We start from the raw sequence: 23,505 nt of genomic DNA on the forward strand, positions 1-23,505 counted from the left end.
AAAGAATTTTTTATTTTTATTTTTATAAGATAAAATAAAACTAAAACAAATCTTTTTTTTTTTTTTGAATTTTTATTAAGAATTAGAAAAAACAACAAATAAATATAAAATACTACTAAAAAAAACTAACTAAATAAAAACCAAATTTTTTATTTGTTTTCGAAATATAATAAAGAAAAATAAAATCAAATAAAAAAACTAAAAATAAAACAAGCAAGTAAAGTGAATTGCATCGTCGAAAATATCAACAATCTTCGGCAAGAATACCAAAAACCTGATGATAAATTTGGAAAGTGCACCAAACCATTCAAGTCAGGGGCGTATCCTTTCAATGGGTAGGGGTAGCCTTGGCTACCCCAAAAAAAAAAAATCTTGTAGTAGTTGGTATCTATTTGTATCCAGCTACCTCAAATAATAAATATTGAGCTACCCCAAACAAATTCAGTTGTTGAAAATTAGAATAAATAAGAATGTAAAAGAATTATTACATGATTGATAGATTTATTTGTATCGGTTTGATACTTTCCGTCTCAATAACAATAATAGAGAACTTTTTCAACAATAAAAACTATCAAGACAATATTCATAAGTAAACATAACCTATTTGTGTACATTGGAAAATATATTATTAATCTATTTTGTAAATAGTCATTTATGGATAAAATTGGCTTCTTGAAAACATTTTGTCCAACTTTTTAAAATAGCTATTGTCAATTTTTATCATTTGTTACTGCTTTTAGTTAATTTTCATGCGTTGGTTAGTTTTTGGATTATTTAAATTTTAGTCTATACAACACTTGCAATTTTAGTCTTAAGATTTTGTTTAATTTTAGTCCTTAATTTTTTGTTATAAAGATGAAATCCAAGACTAAAAACACTTTTTTTTTGTAAAATTTTAAAAAATCGAGACAAAAATTGAATAAATTTGTTTGTAAGGACCAAACCTCAAAAATTATAATTTATAGGACTAAAAATATATTTTATCTTTAAAATTAATATATTGGTTTTAATTATTTTTTTTATAGTTGGCCCCTGCGTAAATTTTTTCCTAGCTTCGCCGCTGATTCAAGTGATATAGTAGTAAGAGTATCGTGTCCACATAAATTGTTGTTTCCAACTAGGTAATTTATTAAACTTACAATTAATCATTGTAAATTGGGGGGAGTTTGGAAAATTATTTGTTTTGCAATGAAAAGTTAATAAATTGAGTGATTCAGAGTTTTAACAGTGATTAAGATTTTTTGAATCCCCTCAACATCTTTGTTGGATTCATGCATGTTACATGCCAATTATGGCCTAAGGATTGTATAAAGGATGGTTAAACTCGTGGGAGAAAGATTCCCATCCCTCCTGATGTCATATTTCTCCATACCAAATATAACCTAATTGTCAAAAATAAAATAAAAATGGACTTATCCTCCCACATGTATCCTTCCAAAGATTTTGATGAAGATTTAAGGGAGGTGATTTTTGCTTTTGCAAGCTACCCTAAGAAATTTCATTGTGTTTCAAGATCACATTCTGGAACCTCTAGCCCATAAAGTTACATCTTCCACTTAGGAAGTTCCAACTTCATAAACTAAAACTAATGACAGCAAAGGTAAGAAGAAGTAAGGAGAAACTATTGAGGAAGAAGAAGAGGAGGAAGACACTTGTTTGGATGAGGAACAACCTTCCAAGAATAGTCCAACAAGTGAAGAAGGAAGAAATAAGGTGAAAAGCAAAAAGTCTGAGAAGAAGGCAGAAAAGAAAAAGAGAGCGTCTAGCAAGGAGGATGAGGGTCAAAGTACTGATTAGATTTAGTGAAGAAACTAAACCAGACGGGAATAGCGAGAAGAAGAAATCAAAAAAAGGCTATGGTGGAAGATTTAGTGAAGCTTACTAAAGAGCCCTATGACAGTGAGGATCACAATTAGAATTTTGAAAAAGACTTCAATAAGGATTATCTTTTAAAACATATGCAGGTTAACCATGAAGTGCTAACTCAAGTTGATGATCAAGAGCTAGAGGAAGAAAAAGATGAGCCAATGCACATATATGTTCTTGTAGAAAATTATCCATAGAAGGAAATTGAGAAAGAAGAGGAGAACAAAGATGTTGTTGTGGACACAACATTTCTAGAGAAAACTCCAGGGCCTGCTCTATTGTTGAAAATGTTAAGAAGATGCCATAAACTGAGGAAAATTGAAGTTGAAGATTCCAATGTGCAACCCATCCTGGAAGTTGTGCACATCTCTGAGTCTGAAATCCCCATGTTCCTAGTCCATGTTCCTAGTCCATCAAATGTAGCTGAGCAAGAAAGAAGGTCGAAGGAAATGAAGGATACTGATGTTGGCAAGGATTAATATGAGAAACAAAATGAAGAGCCAGGCCCAACACAGTAAACTCAGCGCACTTCTGCACGACTAAGGGACAAGGGCCAGTTCTATGTAGAGTTATTCAGAGACGTATAGCTGAACATGACAATATTTTGATCAAAAAACCTAGTTTCCTTTTCTTATGCTTCACGATAGACTTAGTATTTTATTTATGCAACTTATATTTTTAAAGTGTTATTCTATTTTGTAGCATAACCATAACTCCTGATATCAAACTTTGAATTCAATTGTTGTTTAATTACATTGCTTGATTAGTGTTTTGGGGAGGGATTAGGCCTTCCACAAGAGAGCACCCTAAATTAGGTGCTTAAATTGAATTCATATGTCCAGATCAATCATTTTACCGTAATACTTAATAAGCACCAATTTTCTCGAACCCAGTACCTTAAAAGAAATTATTAAATAAGTCTCACAAATAATTTTATATCATTACATTTCAACAAAATTTATTTATTTTATTAAGATTTATTAAATGTGACCCATGAAAAATGAAGAGAGAGAGAGAGGGTGCTTCCATAGTCACCCTTCTAACCACCCATGCATTAAACTCCACAATGGGGGTGCCTATTTAATGTGGAGTATTACTTTTCCCACCCTATAGGATTCTCGCGCGCCCTGCGTTTTTTCCAAAAATACCCTTGAGGTTTCCGGATTTCATAATTCGAAATGGTGTTTTCCTTTGTTAAAGAGTGAAAAAGTGAGTTACGGATTTTTCTGGATTTTGTAATCCGGAAATCTAAAAAAATAGGGCGCGTTACATGATTTTTTCGGATTACGTAATCCGAAAACCCCCTAATTAACACCCTTTTTTTCATGGTGCAGATGCAATCCGGATTACGTAATCCGGACAGCACCATCACCAATTCTTGTGTAAACAGAGAGTGTGATGGCTGGAGCTAAGGCGGTTGTTGTTGCTACTATTGCCACTGCCATTCCAACTGTAACCATTCCTTCCATCTATCTAATTTTCTTTGCTTCATACTTCCATCCATTATAAGAAATATACTTTTGGCATGTAGCTAACTGGAATTATATATGTTTGATATGCAGCTGGCTAGTGTAAGGATGCTACGTTGGGCAAGAGCAAACCTGAATCCCACTGCTCAAGCTCTCATAACTTCTACAAGTTAGCTGACTCATTCTTGTTGCCACAACACTGATAAGTTGAGTTTCATGTTCTAGTCATCACATATGTACTTATAATTAAAGAATGGATTGCATTTTCATAGTGAGAGAGCACTACATATGTACCAGTCAATCATATTATATTAATGCAAATTCGTAACTTCTCTTTCTGCAAAGTGAAAATGGTATATTCCATTGAACAAATAGATAATTAAGTTTCACCAGCAATCATTACATGAGCAAAACACATCTTTAAAATGGTGAAAACAGTTTCTATCTCTTGCAATTTTTTCATGGTGCTGATGCAATCCGGATTACGTAATCCGGACTACAAATGGGCATTTTTGGAAATTTTACAGGGCACGCGAGAAATCAACAAGGTGGGAAAAGTAATACTCTTTAACGTGGTGCTAAATAGGTGAAGCATCCACCATTGTGGATGGTCTTAGAAGCTGTAGGCCCAAGTATATTTCAATTCAATTATTAATTGTAGCCTTTCATCATTAATGTAGTTTTTTAATACGATGACTACTATGGTGAACAAGTAGGATCTATTAGTCCCCCCTTTCCTTTTTCTTTATTATTATAGGAGACCAAGTCATTATCATTATAGGAGATTTTATCTCTTGTTAAGAGATCTATTTTTTTTTCTTCATGTTCATTCTCACCTAAAATAGGTTGGATTGATTCCAACTCAATTAAGTGATTCTGATGTTGTCCTTTTGCATCATTGGTTGATGTCACCAAAATCTCATAAAATAAGATGTTTAATTCATGAAATTCTCACATAGCTTATATGAAAGTCTGATAATTTAATTCCTATGTTTATTTGCAAGATTAGGATTATTCTTTAGGATGATGTTTACACAGGAGCAATAAGCAATTGCACTGCACTCACACACCCACACTTTATATCAATATTGGGTGAACAATCTAAGTTGTGTTAAAGGGGGTGATTTAGATGTTTGTTGTGGAATCCTTACATGAGGACAATCCTGCTCAAAACTTATTAAATGCACAATTTATGTGTAATGCTATAAATAGGAACTGATTGATCAATACCCTTAAACTTTTGAGTATGCCACCAGATCTTGTTAGACTTTTAAAAATGTCATACCATACATGACAAACAATGATTTAATTTTTTTTAATTTTAATAGACACTATTTTGTTTTTTTAGAGGAGGATATAAATTTAATCTTGTTAATAATAATTTCCCCTTATTTATACGGGACATAGATACTCTCACATATAAAATAATCATTTATGCTATCTTTGTTTTTTTTTGGTACAATCATTTATGCTATCTTTACTTTAAAAAAATTCGACTTAATTTTTTTAATAAATAAAACGACCTAACAGATCAATCAATACTACACAATACCAAAATTATAAAATAATACTACACAATACCAAAATTATAAAATTGGAGTACATAGATGGGACAATTTTACAATCACATCACTTAACTTGGCCATACATAAGGGAAAAAATATAAATATTTTTGATGATGCTTAAAAAAAGGGAAACGAAAACTTGGCCATACATGGTACAAAAGGAATAAAACAAAGCATTGGTAAACCTTGTTGCTTGCATATACGCTTTAGAAATGGATGGTAGGTGGAGGCTGCTTACCATAAGGTGGTTTCTTGTGGGGTGGCTTATTAACAGGTGGTTTAGGCAATGGTGGTTTCTTGTGTGGTGGTGTATTAATTGGTCGTTTATGCGATGGGGGTTCCTTGTGCGGTGGCTTAGGAAGTAGTGGCTTCAGCAATGGTGGTTTCTTGTGTGGTGGTGTATTAATTGGTCGCTTACGCGATGGGGGTTCCTTGTGCGGTGGCTTAGGAAGTAGTGGCTTCAACAATGGTGGTTTCTTGTGTGGTGGTGTATTAATTGGTCGCTTAAGCGATGGCGGTTCCTTTTGCGGTGGCTTAGGAAGTGGTGGCTTTAGCAATGGTGGTTTCTTGTTTGGTGATTTATTAATTGGTTGTTTTTTAATTGGAGGCTTGTAAGTAGGAGAAGGCTTGTAAATTGGAGGATTGTAAATTGGAGTGTTAATTAGATTATTGTAAATTGGAGTCGTGTAAATTGGATTTGGAGGCATATTGCGGGATGAAGATTTATATATAGTTGGCTTTAGGGAATAATCAGCAAGCCCTAGAGGAAGAAGGGTAAGAGCAGAAAGCAACATTAACCCTAGTGAGTAAGAGAAAAAGGAAGCCATTTTAGGTATTGATATTAGTGTGCATAACATATAGGGAATACTTAGGTTTTATACTAGTTTGGGACCTCAATGGGAGTGTAAGATCTTAATACAAAACATTTTTTTTTATCTCTCTATAATCACTCCACTAAATGTTAAAAATTTAGTGGGGAATATTATTATCAACAACAAAAAAACTGTTGTGGAATAGTTTTCAAAAATGTAAAAACTTCTTACTTTTTAGAATGTATTAGGAAAATTAGGAAAACTAGATTCTTGGCTATGGCAGGCCAAACTATTAAACTGAATTTTTAACAAAGACCCATTTGTTTTATTGGCCACGCAGGTCAAACTAAAAGGCTGGTAAAAATAATAGCTTTAGGCCTGCACTTATTTTATGTTATTATGACCCTCAAATTTAGGTGTCTCATTTTTTTAATATTTATTAAAACTTAACATAAAAAACTTGACAAAAAAAAATATTAACATGAAAAATATCTTTAATCCTAGAAGTTCAAACATGTGGTTGCATAAATTAGGTGTCCTCGTGAGCTTAGCGAGTTGGTAGGGACAATGCATAATTTATGCAGAGGTAGGGGTTCGAAACCCTAACACTCAACTTCTAAACATTTAATTTTTTTTTGAACAAGCTCTAAACATTTAAAATGTGTGAGCTCTAGCTACTAACCTACTTGACAAAAAAACATGTGGTTGTAAGTACTAATATACAAATTTACATTAACAATAATAACAAGACTGAGAAAATATAAATATTTTTAAGAACTTAGAAGATGTAAGCGAAAATTTTAATTTTTTTTAATAAAATGTTATTATGTTTTTAAAAAGTTCTAACAACACACTTGCAAAAAAATCAATGGGCCTTCGGAAAAAAAAAACTAAAATAATAAATTGGGATGGCCCCCTTGTAGTAATGGCTTTCCACCATGTGCTTGTGTGTGTCTATATATATTCTACGAGAATAGTTAAGAAAGATGAAATTTCTCTCTCTAAAAATACAACTTTTGCCTTCTCTCTAAAACCAAAATTAGCCCCGCCTCCCTCTATCCAAATTTCCGCCAGTTCTAGATGTAGATGGTGGTGGTTGGTGATGTGAGGATGGATCTGCCATCCACATCGCATCTTCTCCTGGTTTGCGCCGGAAGACCAGGTTTTTGGTGGCGAAGCTCACTGCGGCCGCCGCGCTGGTTGGGTCTGTTTCGCCGGTTCTTGCTTTTCTCCTTCCGGCTTCACCTCTCTCTGTTTTCTTCCTTCTTCGTCGCGTCTCACCTCGGTTTGTCTGGAACAAGGAAGATATTGTTGGTTTAGATCTGGATCTGGAATCACGGGTCTGGATTTGTGTTTCGGTGTTGGGTCGTAGCCCGTTGATCTGAAACTGCTAATTTCAAGATGGCTGGTTTTGGATTTTGTTCGGATCTGTCGGGATGTTTCGAGCTTGTGGCGTCGTTGGAAGTCTTTGGTTCTTCGTGTTTTTGGGCTGGTCATTGTGTGTTTTCTTTCTTTTTGCAGGTTGCTGGTCTTGTTCGTGTCTGTTTGATCGTTTTCGGTGTTGTTTGTTTGTGCTGCATCCAGCTGTTTGTCTGTTGTGTTGTGGTTGTGTGTTAGGGTTGTGTTCTGTCAAGGGACTAGGGTCGAGGCTGTTTAAGGTCTCCCTCAACCCTTTGGTGGTTCACTTATCAACATTTTGGTCTGTTTTGTTTGTGCTTGTTTTGCTGTGTTTGTGTTTTAGGTGTTGTGTTCTGTCTCGGGTCTAGGGTTGAGGTTGTTTAGATCTCGCTCAGCCTCTTGGTCGTTCTCTGTTCAGCTGTCCTTCTGTTCTGTCTGTGTTTGTTTTGTTGTGTTTGTATTTTAGGTGTTGTGTTCTGTCAAGGGTCTAGGGTCGAGGCTTTCTAGATCTCCCTCAGCTTTTTGGTGGTTCACTATCTTCTCATGGTCGGTTTCTGTGTGTTGTCGGGACTGTGTTTAGTCGGTGTTGCCATTTTGTTCCTTCGGAGTCTTGCCACTGGAGGCCTCGTGCTCTTGGATAAGGATTTGGTTGCTTGGTTGTTGTTGCTCGAAAGATCTAGGTGTGCAGATGCTTCGTGTTGACGGAGTAGTCGTTTGTTGCACCTGAAGCCGTCCTAATTGCTCAATTACCGGAGGGTGCAGGTCCTTCATGATTAATCCTTCTTCTTCGCAACTCCCAGATCATTCATCGTCGTAAGGATCGTGGTGGTTTGTCGTTGTCTAGTCGAGGGTTGGGGTGTGCATCGGTCTATTCAGGTGGTGGTGATGCAGATTGTTTTGGTGGCTTGTTTTGATTTGTTTGTGTTCGAGCTGGTTCACTATGCGCAACTTTCCGCCTTTCTCTGTCTTTGGATTTTGACATCGGATTATTGTCGAGTTTTTGAATAGGTTAAGGTGTCTGCTCTGGTGGTTCGTGAGTTGAGGGCTGCCTTTTTGACTTGTGTCGGGAGTCTTGTGGGTCGATCGCTGTTGATTCGAGGTCGGGAGCAAGTTTGTGACTCAGGTCCTTTTAGGTTGTTGTGATGTCTCTTCTGATAGACCGGAACTTGATTGGTGGTCGAAGCTGAACGTTTGAAGAAAAATCACTTCGGGTGCCTAATTGATCATTGTTGGCTGTGTTGGTTCTTTGAGAAGCTGTTGTTAGGGGATTCGACATTTTGAGGGTGCTGGTGGTTTTTCTTTGGGGGGTTTTTGGTGTTAATATTTTCCCTTTTTGGTGTAATACTTGGGATTTAATCCCCTTATATATATATATATATATATATATATATATATATATAATATTTTGCCATTCAAAAAAAAAAAAACAGACACCATTTATTCAACACTTTCTTTTCTATATATTTCTGTCCTTCACATCATCAAACTATCACATCTTTCACATCATTTTATTTTTTTGGAACATGATTTGTATACACCACATTGTGGTGTATATATACCTTAAGATGAAAAGAAAATAGAGTGGTGTTATAGAAGTAATAAATTGTTGATGTGATAAGAAGAGAAACATGGATATAAAAAGGGATGTTGAATGAGTGTATGAAAAAGTGAGAATGTTCAAATATCATGCTCATTTTATCCTTTTCTTTGTTTTAAGGTGTAAACACCCTTAAAGGGGTACACAAAACACTTTCCAATTTTCTATTAATCGAACATCAAATCAAACTTCATACACTGATAATTTATTGATCTCTACTTCTTACGTATGAAAAAATTTAGTTGAAATTAGAGAATGCATCTTTCATTCTTCATAAGTTCTTCGAGAAAGATTATTCAATATTAAAACGGTGGTGGAAGTTTTCTACCAATAACGTGATAATAAAATATCAAACTCCATACTTTTTCTTTTGACAAGAATCAATTGACTCTTTGTCAAAAAGAAATATAATCAATTAACTCTTGTCTAACAAAATATATGATAATAAATGAGAATAATTTTCTTCTTAAAAAATATGAGAATGATTTTGTTGAAATGTAAGTCGTCAATCAATCACAAATTAAATAAATAAAATATGCATAACACGTTGAAATCATAAAAAAGGCATAACATGTTGATATTGCTATATCTATCTATCTTCCAACCCTAATTGTTCAAAATGACTATTTTGCCCTTCATTTTTTGCCACAAGATTACAATTTCGCCTTCCTCTTCTTATCTTATATCCGTACTTCATCACTATAAATATGAAGCTTTGGTGGTGGACATCAATTCCTTTTATTCTTCTACTCTTATCCACATTTCTACTCACAACCATACATTATAAAATCATATGTTCAATTCAGTTATGCATAGGAGTCATTAAAAGGTTTTTTCTATCTCAAGTGTTCCAGATCATGATGAGAAGAAAAATTTATATCAATCTATCATCAAAATTTCTATCATTCTATCATCAAGTCTTCGTATTCGAAGGATATTAGTTGCAACTATTTGGTAAAATTTCTATCATCAAGCAATGATTAAATATCGTTTATATCACAAAACTATGTCATAAAGCTATTATGTTTGTTTCCTGCATTTTTTTGTAGGTTTTGGACAAGACTACATCAATACGGAACAAAATGAGTCAAGCACACACGACAGAAGTCAAGTGAGAGCATCACAAAGACATTTGGGGACAAGCCCGATTCTCTAGGCGAGATGATCAAAGTAAAAGAGAGCCAAAACAGAGAGTTCCATACAGAAATGTCAAAGGTGATTTGTTGTTGGTTTTTCCTTCAAAAGAAGAAAGCTCGATGCTCTATGCCAGCCTTGCTTCTCCTAGAAAACTTAGAATTACATAACCTTAAATAGAGATGTTGCTCATTTCTTGAAGACCTAATCACTTGTAACTCAGATCACAAATAGTTCAATCATGCTGTTGCAAACATACTCGACTACTAATCATAGTGAGCACACAAATTTTTAGCTGCCCCGCAAACTTCAATCCATGCCTCCCCGCTTATCCAGATATCTTCGATTCTTGTTTTACTGTCTTTTATTACTTTTACATTGTTCAGTTGGTAATTATTAAGCAAAAAAGTTTATTCAAGCAGGAGATACTAGTTTCATAGGCAAAAGGTTAATTAAAGGAGCACAAAAGGACTAGAGTTTGATGCTGAAACATTTTTATGCTCCTATCTGATAGAAACATCAAATATAAAATTACTAAGGACCATATAAAACTACTGAAGCATTTTTATGTTCCTAATAAAATACTTCATCACAAACTAGAGGCTAGTCTCATCCCAAATAATATTCTTGCAAAGATAATATGATTCAATATTAGAGTTAACTTTCAATAGTAGTTCATATCATAGTCACATAATTCGCTAACTTGCTAGTGAACCGCGAATTGGTTCGTGCGAACCGGTTCGCAGTACTTTTGCGAACCGGTTCGTCTGATTTCCCTGTAGAATTCGCAGCAGACAGCGTACCAGATAAATGAAAGAGCGAACCAAGAAAAGATGTTGCAATTTCCGTCTTTCCGGTATCAAATTTGAACATGAAGACTTAAGAAAGATACCGAAGACGTAATTTCTGGTTGAATGAAAGATTCAGGAAGAAAAAACAAGGAGTTAATCAAAAACATGCAGGATAGAGGAAGAAAGGAGTGTGCTGTCTCTTAATGAAGATGATTACTTTTGTTGGAGACGAAAGGTTAAGCAGCAAGAGACTTCAATTTTATTTTATTTTTGAAAGAAGAAAATCATTTATTTGGTAGTGGATTTAAGCTTACTTTTTCTCTCGATGAAGGAGAGAATGAATTTAGTATTAAAAATATTTACCCGATTCATAGGGAGCTGAAACAAACAATTAATATATTGTATTGTTTTGGGAAAAGCTATTAAAAATACATTAATTGTTTTGTGAAAAATCAAGGGGAATTGCTACATTTATGATTTTCAACTACCATCGTATTTGACACATCCAGCTACAATATTCCCTTAAAAAAAATTATATTATTTGCCTCAGAAAATATATATAATGATAATAATATTTTTTAAATTTCATATAGTTATTAATATTCTACCTTTGATAGCTTACATTATAATTGATAGTATTAGTACTACAAACCGACGCGTACCGAAGCTGCATATCCCCGTACGTACCGAATTCTTTTTATAGTGCGTACCGCGAACCCGTACCCGTACCGCGAACCGAAGAGAACCGCGAATTATGTGACTATGGTTCATATCAAGGATAAAGAATCAAAGCATGACGTAATAATTAACTATTCAAAATCAAAAGTATAATATTCAAACCTTAAATCTTATCATTAGTCTCAAAAGCAGAAAAGTAAGAACGGCAAAATTTAATCCATTTGATCCACACATTATTGAGAAACTAACAGAAAATAGGAAAAGAGAGAAAAAGAGAGAAAAGAGAGTAAAAGTTGATATATTCAGTTAAAAATGAATTGTTACAAGGTGTTTGATATTTATACACATAGGCTTGCAAGACTAGACTAGCTTATTGTGCACTGCATACATCATATAACTGCTACACTTGTAACTAACTCATAAAACTGTTACAGCTGTCTTTCTCCTTCTAGGGTTTTGGTTTCTTGCGTGACAAGTAAAGCTGGTGTAGTGTGTTCCTCTTCTTTATCATTCAATAGCTTGCATTCTAAGCTTTCCACGTTGTGCTTCAATAGCCTCCCACAAGCTGGAGGGAGATAAATGTTTATCAAACCCAGCTTGGATACAAATGAAATGAACTTAGGTGGTGGCAAGGGTTTAGTTAGAAAATCTGCAAGTTGTTCATCAGTAGAAATTGGAAGCAGTCTCAATACTCCTTTCTGCACCTTTTCCCTTACCAAGTGGCAGTCTATTTCTAAATGTTTTGTTCTCTCATGGAAAACTGGATTGGAAGCTATATGTATAGCACTCTGGCTATCACAATATAAAACTGGTTGTCTGACACATTTAGTCTGCAAATCCTTTAGAAGGTAGCAGCCACTGAAGTTCACAAGTTGCAGTGGAGAGAGCCCTATACTCAGCTTCTGAGGAAGATCTAGAAACAGTTTGCTGCTTCTTTGCGCGCCAAGATATCAAAGATGAACCCAGAAAGAAAACAAAACCAGTGGTGGATCTCCTTGTGTCACTACAACCTGCCCAGTCTGCATCTACATAGCCAAGAAGTTGTAACTCTGACTTTCTAGGAAAAAACAATCCAAGACCAGGATTTTGCTTCAAATATCTGATAACCCTACATGCTGCTTTGTAGTGTAATGTGGTGGGAGCATGTAAAAACTGACTGAGTTGTTGAGTTGCTAATGTAAAATCTGGTCTGGTGGTGTTAAGGTAAAGCAGTTTGCCTATAAGCCTCCTGTAACAAGACACATCAGCAAAGGGTTTGCTATTGTCTTGATACAACTTTGTGGAAGTGTCCAAAGGAGTGTTAGCAGGTTTGGAACCAAGTAATCCAGAAGAGGCCAATAAATCCAAACAATACTTCCTTTGTGATATGGAGATCCCTTCTTTGGAATGAGCAACTTCCAATCCTAAGAAATACTTCAGAACACCCAAATCCTTAATCTTAAATTGTGCATCTAAGATGGATTTGATTCTAGCAAATTCAGTAAGAGAAGAACCTGCTAAGATAATGTCATCAACATATACTAATAGAGCAGTAAAATCACCATCTTGTTGATGTGTAAAAAGAGAGTAATCTGAAGCTGATTGTGCATAACCTTCTGCAAGTAATAAAGAAGTTAACTTCTCATACCACTTCCTGCTAGCCTGCTTGAGACCATACAAACTCTTTTGTAGCTTGCAAACTGTGTTAGGGGCACTTGTAACTCCATCAGGTATATGCATATAAACATTCTCTTCTAAATCTCCATGTAAAAAGGCATTATTCACATCCAACTGATGGAGATTCCAATTATGAATGGAAGCAATAGCAAGTAAAGTTCTCACAGTGGTAAGTTTAGCTACTGGAGAGAAGGTATCAAAAAAATCAACACCTTCAACCTGATTATAACCCTTAGCCACCAATCTGGCCTTATATCTTTCAATAGTGCCATCAGCTTTATGCTTGATCTTATAGACCCATTTGCTTCCAATTGGCTTAATATTGTTGGAACAAAATGTGTTTAACAATGAACCTTAAAGGGTTTTGATGATAACAAGGTATTAAAAAATTGTAAATTGGACTAGCTAATATTTGTTCAAGTGTACAGGACCATAATTATAAAGTTACATCATCATTGGTTCTGAATGAGCAAATAAAGAGCTATGGAAACAACAAAAATTTGAAGCTTGGACGCTCCTGAAGGCAACTTGCTACTGAAGAGAAAAAGCGCTCCTGAAGTCAAGCTGCTCCTGAAGAAATAGCGCTCCTGAAGTAAGCTGCTCCTGAAGAATAGTGCTTCTGAAGACAAGAGGTCCAGAAGCCACATCATCAGAAGCTGCGTCATCAGAAGCTGCAGAAGTCATATCATCAGAAGCTGCATCATCAGAAGCTGCCTCATCAGAAGCCATTTCACCAGAAGCTGAATATCAACTGGATTTGCAAAGAATCAAGAATTGAAGAATTATCAATGCAAAAGCTGTCTATTGGATTCGAAAACACAAACAAAGGATTAGTGGAGTTTGCAACGGTCATTTCAAAGGTGTTTGAAGGCGTGTGTTTGCAATTTGGACGAAAGCGTTGACATTGTACTTTGTACGAATTGTACAACCACGTTCTCCACTACTCTGTTTTGTGTCCGCGCTACAGGACAAGAAAACAGCTCCAGAATACGGTTTCGCCTGCATAGATGTTCCTTTGGATAAGGAATGGATTTCAAATTTGTTCTTCATAGGACAACAGCCAAATCAGGCAAAAGATTATTGGTGAAAGATCAAGCTTCAACAACGACTCTTTGGTGTGCTGGCAATTTCACAACGTCTCTCTCACACCTCTATATAAAGGAGTGAAGACCTAGAGAATTGGTAATGCATGAACTCTGAACGAAAGACTCACAAAGATTTTCACAAGTACCAAACCTCTGCTGAAATTGTTCTGCATTCACTTAGAATTTCTGTGTCTCAAAGTCATATCTTAGAAATTCTTAAGTCCATTGAGTCTGTATCTGATTTGTATTGTGAGCACCTCTGATTGTATATCAAGTGTTCAACCTTAAACAATTTTCTGTGTAATTTTGTTTAGTTAGGAAGTCTCTTGCAGTTGTGCTTGAGCAGGAAGTCTCTTGATTGTGTTCTTGAGCAAAGGAAGTCTCTTGCTTGTGTGCTTGAGCATTGGAAGTCTCTTGCTTGTGTGCTTGAGCATTGGAAGTCTCTTGCTTGTGTGCTTGAGCATTTGTAATCAGATATTACTCATAGTGAAATCTCCTTGGAAGTGCAAGGGGGACTGGACTACTTCCGGATTGTGGAAGGAACCAGTATAATTGCTTTGTGTCGTTCTTCTTCTTCTCTCTCTCTGTTTTATTCCGCTGCATTTAGATTCTGATTATCACTTCAGAAGCTGTCTCGCTTAGCTTCTGATCAGTGTGTTCAGTTTTTAGGAGAAACGAAGAATTTTTCTAAAACACAATTCAACCCCCCTTCTTGTGTTTTTCTCACCTTCAATTGGTATCTAGAGCCTTGGTCTGTTGTGTAACACTTAACCGTGCAACAGTCAAAGATCTGAGAAAAACATGTCTACTCCTACTCCTACTGGTCCTGGTGATACTAGCTATAAACATGTCTCACATGATTATAGTGATAGTAAGAAAACCAGTATTGGAAAAGTTCCAAAGTTCAATGGAGATGCTGAAGAGTTCTCTTGGTGGAAGACCAACTTTTACAGTTACATCATGAGCCTAGATGAAGAATTATGGGATATTCTGGAAGATGGTGTTGGTGATTTAGTCCTTGATGAAGAAGGAGCTGCTGTGGATAGAAAGAAACATACTCCAGAACTGAGGAAACTTTACAAGAAGCATCATATTATCAGAGGAGCTCTTGTCACTGCCATACCCAAAGCAGAATACATGAAGATGAGTGACAAATCCACTGCTAAAGCTATGTTTGCTTCTCTCTGTTCAAATTATGAAGGGAGCAAGAAGGTCAAAGAAGCAAAGGCTCTCCTGCTTGTACATCAGTATGAGTTATTCAAAATGAAGGATGATGAAACTATTGAGGAGATGTACTCAAGGTTTCAAACCTTAGTTTCTGGTCTACAGATTCTAAAGAAGAGCTATGTTGCTTCTGATCATGTAAGCAAGATACTCAGAAGCTTACCTGCCAGATGGAGACCAAAAGTGACTGCCATTGAGGAAGCTAAAGATTTAAACACTTTAAGTGTCGAAGATCTTGTTAGTTCTCTCAAAGTTCATGAGTTAAGTCTTAATGAACATGAGTCTACTAAGAAGAGTAAATCAATAGCTCTTCCATCCAAAGGCAAGTCATCAAAAGCTCTCAAAGTGGTTGAATCTGAAGAGGAAGAACAGTCAAGTTCAGACTCTGAACCAGATGCTGCAGAAATGGCCATGCTCTCAAACAGACTTCAATATCTGGCCAAGAAGAACAGAAAGTTTCTCTCCAGAAGGGGTAACTCCAGAAGCTCAAGGAAAGAAGATCAGAAGGGATGCTTCAACTGTAAGAAGCCAGGTCACTTCATTGCTGAATGCCCTGATCTTCAAAGAGAAAAGTCAAAGGACAAGTCAAAGAGGTCTACATTCAAACCAAGCAAATTCAAGAAGCAGATTAAGCAGAGTTTAATGGCAACCTGGGATGATTTGGGTAGTGAATCTGGATCTGATAAAGAGGAAGCTGATGAAGATGCAAAGGTAGCTGTTGGGTTGGTAGCAACAGCAACTTCAGAAGCTGGGTCAGATTCAGACTCAGAAGATGAAAACGAGGTATATTCCAAAATTCCCAGAGATGAACTTGTTGAGTCACTTAAAGAACTTCTTACACATTTTGAAGTAAGAACCAATGAGTTGAAGGATTTAAAAGAAAAATATGCTGATTTGGTACAACAGCAAAAATCAACTTTATTGGATCTGAAAGCTTCTGAACAAGGACTTAGGGGCTTTGACTTCATGTGTAAAACATATGAAGATCAGCTCAGGTTCTTATGTCAGAAGCTACAAGAAAAGTGTAATGAAAAACCTTTAAGTAACCATGAAATTGCTCTTGAAGATTTTATTATATCTGGCATTGACAGAAGCAGAGTGGCTTCTATGATTTATAGCATTTACAAGAACAATGGCAGAGGAATTGGTTTTCCAGAAGTGAAACTGGAGAAAACCAATCTAAAGTCTTGTTGTGAATGCATCAAGGAAGGTCTGAAAACATTCTTTGTACCAGAAGGGGCTGAGTTGGAAACTGTTGTTCAATCAGAACCTGAAGCTTCTAGTTCTAAGGCTAAGATTATTTCAAAGCCAAAGAACTCTAAGTCAAAGGCTATGATCAAATCTGATTCCAAGACTTCAAAGGTTAGGATCCTGAAAAGATCAAAACCTATTCCTCAGAGTCTGGTGAAACCAAAATCTGGGGTTCTGAAGTCTAAGTTTCAGAAGAAGACAGTTACTGCTTCTGAAGTACCAAAACCTAAGGTGATGGTTAATCAGAAGCAACCCAACTCACAGCACAAGGTACAAGAAGTGAAGAGTAAAGCCTTAAGTACTAACCTTCCAGGACCCATAGAACAATGGGTACCTAAAACTAAAAATGTCAATGATGCAGGTATGTCTAAGAGCAGTGCCAAAGCAAAGATCATGGTACCTAGACAGCGGTTGCTCAAGACACATGACAGGAGACAAGTCCATGTTCCTCAGTCTAACAATGAAAGAGGGAGGAAATGTGAAATTTGGAGGCAACCAGTCAGGCAGGATCATAGGTACAGGAACTATTGGTAATTCCTCTACCTCAATTAATAATGTATGGTTGGTAGATGGTCTTGAACATAACCTTTTGAGCATTAGTCAATTTTGTGATAATGGTTATGATGTGCTTTTTGAAAGACCCAACTGTACAGTAATCAACAAGGAAGACAAATCCATTGTGTTCAAAGGAAAGAGAGTTGACAATGTCTATAAAATCAATTTTTCTGAACTGGCTGATCAGAAGGTGGTTTGCCTACTATCAGTGAATGATAAGAAATGGATGTGGCACAGAAGGTTGGGACATGCTAACTGGAGGTTAATCTCTAAGCTTAGTAAGTTACAACTTGTGAAAGGGCTACCAGACATTGACTATCATTCAGATGCACTCTGTGGTGCATGTCAGAGAGGGAAAATTGTGAAATCATCTTTTAAATCCAAAGACATTGTTTCAACCTCAAGACCGTTAGAATTACTCCATATTGATTTATTTGGACCAGTAAGTACTGCATCCTTATATGGAAGTAGATATGGATTAGTCATTGTTGATGATTACAGCAGATGGACTTGGGTGAAATTCATAAAGAGTAAAGATGTTGCGTGTGATGTATTCAGTAGCTTCTGCACTCAAATTCAATCTGAAAAAGAATCAAAAATTTTGAAAGTCAGAAGTGATCATGGTGGAGAATTTGAAAATGAGCCATTTGAAGCTTTTTGTGAAAAACATGGAATTTTCCATGAATTCTCTTCTCCTAGAACACCACAACAAAATGGGGTTGTAGAGAGAAAGAATAGAACTTTACAAGAAATGGCCAGAACCATGATTCATGAAAACAATTTACCAAAACATTTTTGGGCAGAAGCAGTGAATACAACATGCTATGTTCAAAACAGGATCTATATTAGACCTATTTTGGAGAAAACAGCATATGAACTCTTTAAAGGAAGAAAACCCAATATCTCTTACTTTCATCAATTTGGATGTACATGTTACATTCTGAACAACAAGCTCTACCTAAAGAAATTTGATGCAAAGGCCCAAAGAGGAATCTTTTTAGGTTACTCTGAAAGGTCAAAGGCATACAGAGTGTATAATTCAGAGACACTCTGTGTTGAAGAATCTATGCACGTTAAATTTGATGACAAGGAGCTTGAAGATAAAACTTCAAAGCAAGGTGAAAGTTTTGCAGAGATACAGGTTCCTGAAGCTACTCCAGAACCTGATCAGATAGCTGAGTCTGAAGATAGTCCAGAAGCTGAACCCACATCAGAAGCACAAGATGAAGCTGCTTCTGATGAAGCACAAGATGACTCACATCAAGAAGATCCTCCCAGAAACACATTCAAACACAAGTCTTCACATCCTGAAGAGCTAATCATTGGAAACAAAGATAGTCCAAGAAGAACAAGATCACATTTCAGACAAGAAGAGTCAATGATTGGACTAATCTCAATGATTGAACCTACAACAGTTGATGAAGCACTTTCAGATGATGGATGGATCCTAGCTATGCAAGAAGAGTTGAATCAATTTCAAAGAAATGATGTGTGGGATCTGGTACCCAAACCTCAGCACAAGAACATTATTGGAACAAAATGGGTATTCAGAAACAAGCTGAATGAGCAAGGTGAAGTAACAAGAAACAAAGCCAGACTTGTTGCACAAGGGTATAGTCAACAAGAAGGCATTGATTACACTGAAACGTTTGCTCCAGTTGCAAGATTGGAAGCAATCAGGTTACTTCTTTCCTATGCAGTTAATCATGGCATAATATTATATCAGATGGATGTCAAGAGTGCATTTCTCAATGGTGTCATAGAAGAAGAAGTGTATGTTAAGCAACCTCCTGGATTTGAGGATATTAAATATCCTGACCATGTTTTTAAATTGAAGAAATCACTATATGGCTTGAAACAAGCTCCCAGAGCTTGGTATGATAGACTAAGTAATTTCTTAATCAAAAATGATTTTAAGAGAGGACAGGTTGACACTACACTCTTCAGAAGGACCCTTGGGAAAGATACTCTTGTTGTGCAAATATATGTTGATGATATAATATTTGGTTCTACTAATGCATCTCTTTGCAAGGAATTTTCTGAGTTAATGCAGGATGAATTTGAAATGAGCATGATGGGAGAGCTGAAGTTCTTCCTTGGCATTCAAATCAATCAATGCAAAGATGGAGTCTATGTTCATCAATCAAAGTACACAAAGGAGCTTCTGAAGAAGTTCAAACTTGAAGATTGTAAAGTGATGAACACTCCAATGCATCCTACGTGCAACCTGAGCAAAGAAGATGAAGGAACTAAAGTAGATCAGAAGCTGTATAGAGGTATGATTGGTTCTTTGTTATACCTCACTGCATCTAGGCCAGATATTTTATTCAGTGTATGCTTGTGTGCAAGATTCCAATCAGATCCTAGAGAATCTCATATGACTGCTGTCAAGAGAATCTTCAGGTATTTGAAAGGAACAACTAATCTTGGACTCCTTTATAGGAAATCCTTAGATTATAAGCTAATTGGATTCTGTGATGCTGATTATGCTGGTGATAGGATTGAAAGAAAGTCAACCAGTGGCAATTGTCAATTTCTGGGTGATAATCTTATATCCTGGGCTAGCAAAAGACAAACAACTATTGCTATGTCTACAGCAGAAGCAGAATACATTTCAGCTGCAAGTTGTTGTACACAACTACTTTGGATGAAACATCAGTTGGAAGATTATCAGATAACTGCTAACAGTATTCCCATTTATTGTGATAATACTGCTGCTATTTGTTTGTCTAAAAATCCAATTTTGCATTCAAGAGCTAAGCACATTGAAATCAAACACCATTTTATCAGAGATTATGTTCAAAAAGGAATTTTAGATATACAATTCATTGATACTGAAAATCAATGGGCTGATATATTTACTAAGCCTTTAACTGTTGAAAGATTTGATTTTATAAAGAAAAATTTGAACATGCACTTTGTATCTGATTAAATGCTTGCTTGCTCCTGAATAGGATTTTAGGTTCTGAAGTTAGTTCAGAAGCAGTAGTCCATCAGAAGCTCTTTATTGAGGTTCTGAGGAAAACTCGCTTCTGATGATGACGTCAGCATCTGAAGTCCAGAAGCTGGATTTGTTGCTTCTGAATAGTTGAATTAGTGGAAAGGTTGGAAGTTACCTTTTAAAAAGTAACTTCTGACCCACTAACTTGGTAGTTACTCTGTGAACTTCTTACGTGGCCTGTATGTGTTGGTGTATAACTAAAAGGGCAATGATGATTTAATAGCTTTGAAAGTACTTTTCACGCGCCCCCAATTTTGTCATTAATGTTATGTTTGTTTGTCTCTTTTGAATTGCAATCGTTTTACTTTTAACACTTTGTCAATTCACACACTACTCACTCACAACAAACACATTTGCTCTCAAACCTCTTGCGAAGTAAGCGCATTCTCTCAACCTTAGAACCCTAAAATCTTCATCTTCTTCAAATCTTCGTCAATCATCAAATGGCATCATCAAGCTCAAAAGTTTCAGAATCTACATCAAACAAGCAAAGCGTATCAGAATCTGGGTCCATCTACAAAGAGAAGACTATGGATATTCCATGGGAATCCTTAATAGTTCAAGTAGAGTCACCGGTGGATTTTGCTTCACTCAAGAAGTATGAAGTAAACATGGAAGGTTTGATAGAAACTCAGATGATGTCTGAGTATTTCAAGATGCTAAATGGGCCAACATATGTGAACTTGGTCAAGGACTTTTGGTTAAAAGCTGAAGTGTACAATGAAAAGCCTGCAAAAGTCGTAAGCAAACAAGCGGGGTCAAAGAAAGGGAAAATGGTCATGGATATGAATCCTACATCATTTGATAGCTTAGAAATAAGGTCTGAAGTGATGGGCATTCCTATAACCATCACTGAGGACGTTATAGCTAAAGCTTGTAGGATGCATGCAGAGGGAAGATTCCAAGAAATAGTCAGGAAGGAAGATGTCCTGCTAAAAGGTTACTACAACTCTCTTCTGGGTGGGAAGAAAGATGCCAAGCCTTCAGAGATGGAGATTCACAACAGAATGTTGGTGAAATTCAGTAATGATTGCTTCTTTCAAAGAGCAGGAGGGTCTGACCAACCCAACAACCAACAGAAGCTAGCAATTTATTTCATGACCAATCTTGAAAAGATAAACTTCCCCAGATATGTAATGGATCATCTCTGCTGGGCCATAAACGAAAGCACTACAAGAGGAAGAAAACAAGTACCCTATGGAAGATTGCTGTCTGAAATCTTTCATCAAGGAAGGGTGCTGGAGTTCTTAAAAAGGACAAGGAGTGCTTCTGATAAATGTTTCGAAGTCTCTACTGCTGAAAGGACTATCAGTAGCAGGAGCTTATGCTCTATGAAGTTCATCAAAGAAGCCCCTAAAGATGAAAAGTGGTTAGAGATGACAACTGCTGAAACTGAGATAATCAGGGACTTTCCTCCCATCTTTAAGGAAAGTGACTCTGATTTCCTAGTTCAATCAGTAGCTGAGTACGTCTTGGAGGAAGATGCGAGGTCTCAGGAGGAAGCTGCTCTTGCTAAAGGGAAAGGCAAGAAGGCCAAGGCAGTTGCTGTGTCAGAAGCTGCTGTTTCTGATGCACCTGAAGGGAAAAGGGCCAGAACTAGTTCTGAATCAGAAGCTGCTCCTACTAAAGGAAAGAAGGCCAGAACTAGTACTGAGTCAGAAGCTGCTAAACCTGTTTCTATCAAGGAAAAAGGAAAGATGCAGAAGGTTGGTGCTGCTTCTATTCCACAGAAGAGGAGAAAAGGTAAGGCAGACTTGGTAATCACTCAAGAGCAGCTGGATGAAGCTCTTGAAGAAATAGAGAAAGAGGAGGCTGATCCCAAGCTGAAGAAGAAGAAGGCTCCCCTTCAACTTGTGAGTCCTATGGTTGAGATGACTCGAATAAGGAAAAGGATGGCAGATGAACGTGCTTCTGAACTTATTTCAGACAACAAGTATCTAAAAGCACAATACACTCATCAAAGAGATGAAAAGCTCAAGGCCTTGGGTATGGAAGATTGTGATAGGTACTTCAAAGAGAAATTGGCTGAAGTAAGAGCCATTGCTGGTAAACCTACTGAAGACAATGAGGAAGACGATATGATGCTCGTCTTTGAAAATGCTCCAGAAGAGGGAACTTCAGAAGCAGTTTCTCAATCTGCTGATCCACAGAAGATCACTTCTGAAGCTGACCCTGCAGATCAGGTAATCCAGATTCCAGTCACCTCTATCCCCACTTCACCCTCTTCACCATCAGCACCTAAACAAATAGAAGACACTTCTGTCTTAGACAATCTTGCTCTCCACTACTCAGGTGAATTACCCATAGACAAAACTTCAGAAAAGGCCTCTGAAGCAACTCCAGAAGCAGCTGCTTCTGAAAATGTTGTTTCAGAAAACCCCCATCAACAAACACCTGAACCACAAAAACCCACAACACCCCCACAATCACCAATAGCCATCATTGACCACCAACTCAACAATCAAACAACAACTTCACTACAACAACCACCAACTGAAACTGAATTTCAACCTTTACCTGAACACTCTCCAGAACCAACTCCCATGGATGTTGACATCTCTCTAGTCAATGTTCAAGCCTCAACCTCCACCACACACTTTGCCTCTGACCAGCCTTCATCTTCAAACACACAAACACACTTTACCATTCCAGTTCCTAACCCTGTTCAAGATTTGGAAATCAATGATTCTGATCTTGAAATCCTTGAACAACCACCCACAGACATCCTGGAATCTGGATATATTAATTCTGAGCTTCTGACAATTCTGAGTCAATTGCATAATCTGGTGGATCAAAGAGGGACAATTGATCTCACAGGTGCATATGAAGACTCCTGGGCATCTCTTTAGAACCGGGCAACTGAGCTAATTGAAAGCATAAGGGCTAAGTGCATCAGAAGCAAGGAAGCTACTGTCAGGAAGTTAATGGAGCATCTGAATCAGAGTCTCAGAGTAAGAAGTTCTACACTGCTCCTGGCAAACCAGCCTTTCTTCTTTGAAACGGATTACTTGACCAGAGAAGCAAGGTTGTGTAAGCTTCTGAAGAAACAGATGGCACAGCAGCAGCAAGAAGCTAGAGAAAGGGAACAAGCTCTTCTTCAGAGGCAACAACAACTTGAAGAACTGTTGAAGAAGAAGATTGAAGAAATGGAAGAGATGAAGAAACAACAACAAACCAACCCTTAGTTGCACACCCTTGTGTTTTTCTTTGTTTGTTGTCTGTTTTAAAATTTCTTAGTCCTTGCTTCTGAAACCATCTTGTCTTATTTCTCTTGCTTCTGAATGCTTACTGATTCTGACTGTTTAGCTGCTTCTGACAATTGATATACATGTTCATATATTTTGCTCTGACTTATTTAGTTCACTTTCTTTTATACTCTCTCCTGTTTGAGTTTTTCTCATATCTTTTTGTCTTTTATGCTTA

General features: G+C 36.6%; 1 protein-coding gene and 2 long non-coding RNA genes across 3 annotated transcripts; 2 read left to right on the top strand and 1 right to left on the bottom strand.

Annotated features, from left to right (window-relative positions):
- Positions 1 to 2,887: 2,887 nt before the first annotated feature.
- Positions 2,888 to 4,111, top strand: LOC146935686 (uncharacterized). Its single transcript, XR_015030316.1, has 2 exons — positions 2,888 to 3,318; positions 3,429 to 4,111. It is a non-coding gene; the product is annotated as an uncharacterized LOC146935686 (long non-coding RNA).
- Positions 4,112 to 4,921: 810 nt separating this feature from the next.
- LOC146935687 (uncharacterized) lies at positions 4,922 to 5,759 on the bottom strand. The gene has a single exon (XM_085750792.1). It carries the CDS (start codon positions 5,755 to 5,757, stop codon positions 5,107 to 5,109), a length of 651 nt encoding a protein of 216 aa, XP_085606918.1. The 5' UTR covers positions 5,758 to 5,759; the 3' UTR covers positions 4,922 to 5,106.
- Positions 5,760 to 9,393: 3,634 nt separating this feature from the next.
- LOC146935688 (uncharacterized) lies at positions 9,394 to 10,178 on the top strand. Its single transcript, XR_015033099.1, has 2 exons — positions 9,394 to 9,661; positions 9,757 to 10,178. It is a non-coding gene; the product is annotated as an uncharacterized LOC146935688 (long non-coding RNA).
- Positions 10,179 to 23,505: the final 13,327 nt, after the last annotated feature.

The sequence above is a fragment of the Medicago sativa genome, chromosome 3, assembly GCF_051527215.1.
Source record: "Medicago sativa cultivar Bolivia chromosome 3, Bolivia_mono, whole genome shotgun sequence".
NCBI classification, from domain to species: domain Eukaryota; kingdom Viridiplantae; phylum Streptophyta; class Magnoliopsida; order Fabales; family Fabaceae; genus Medicago; species Medicago sativa.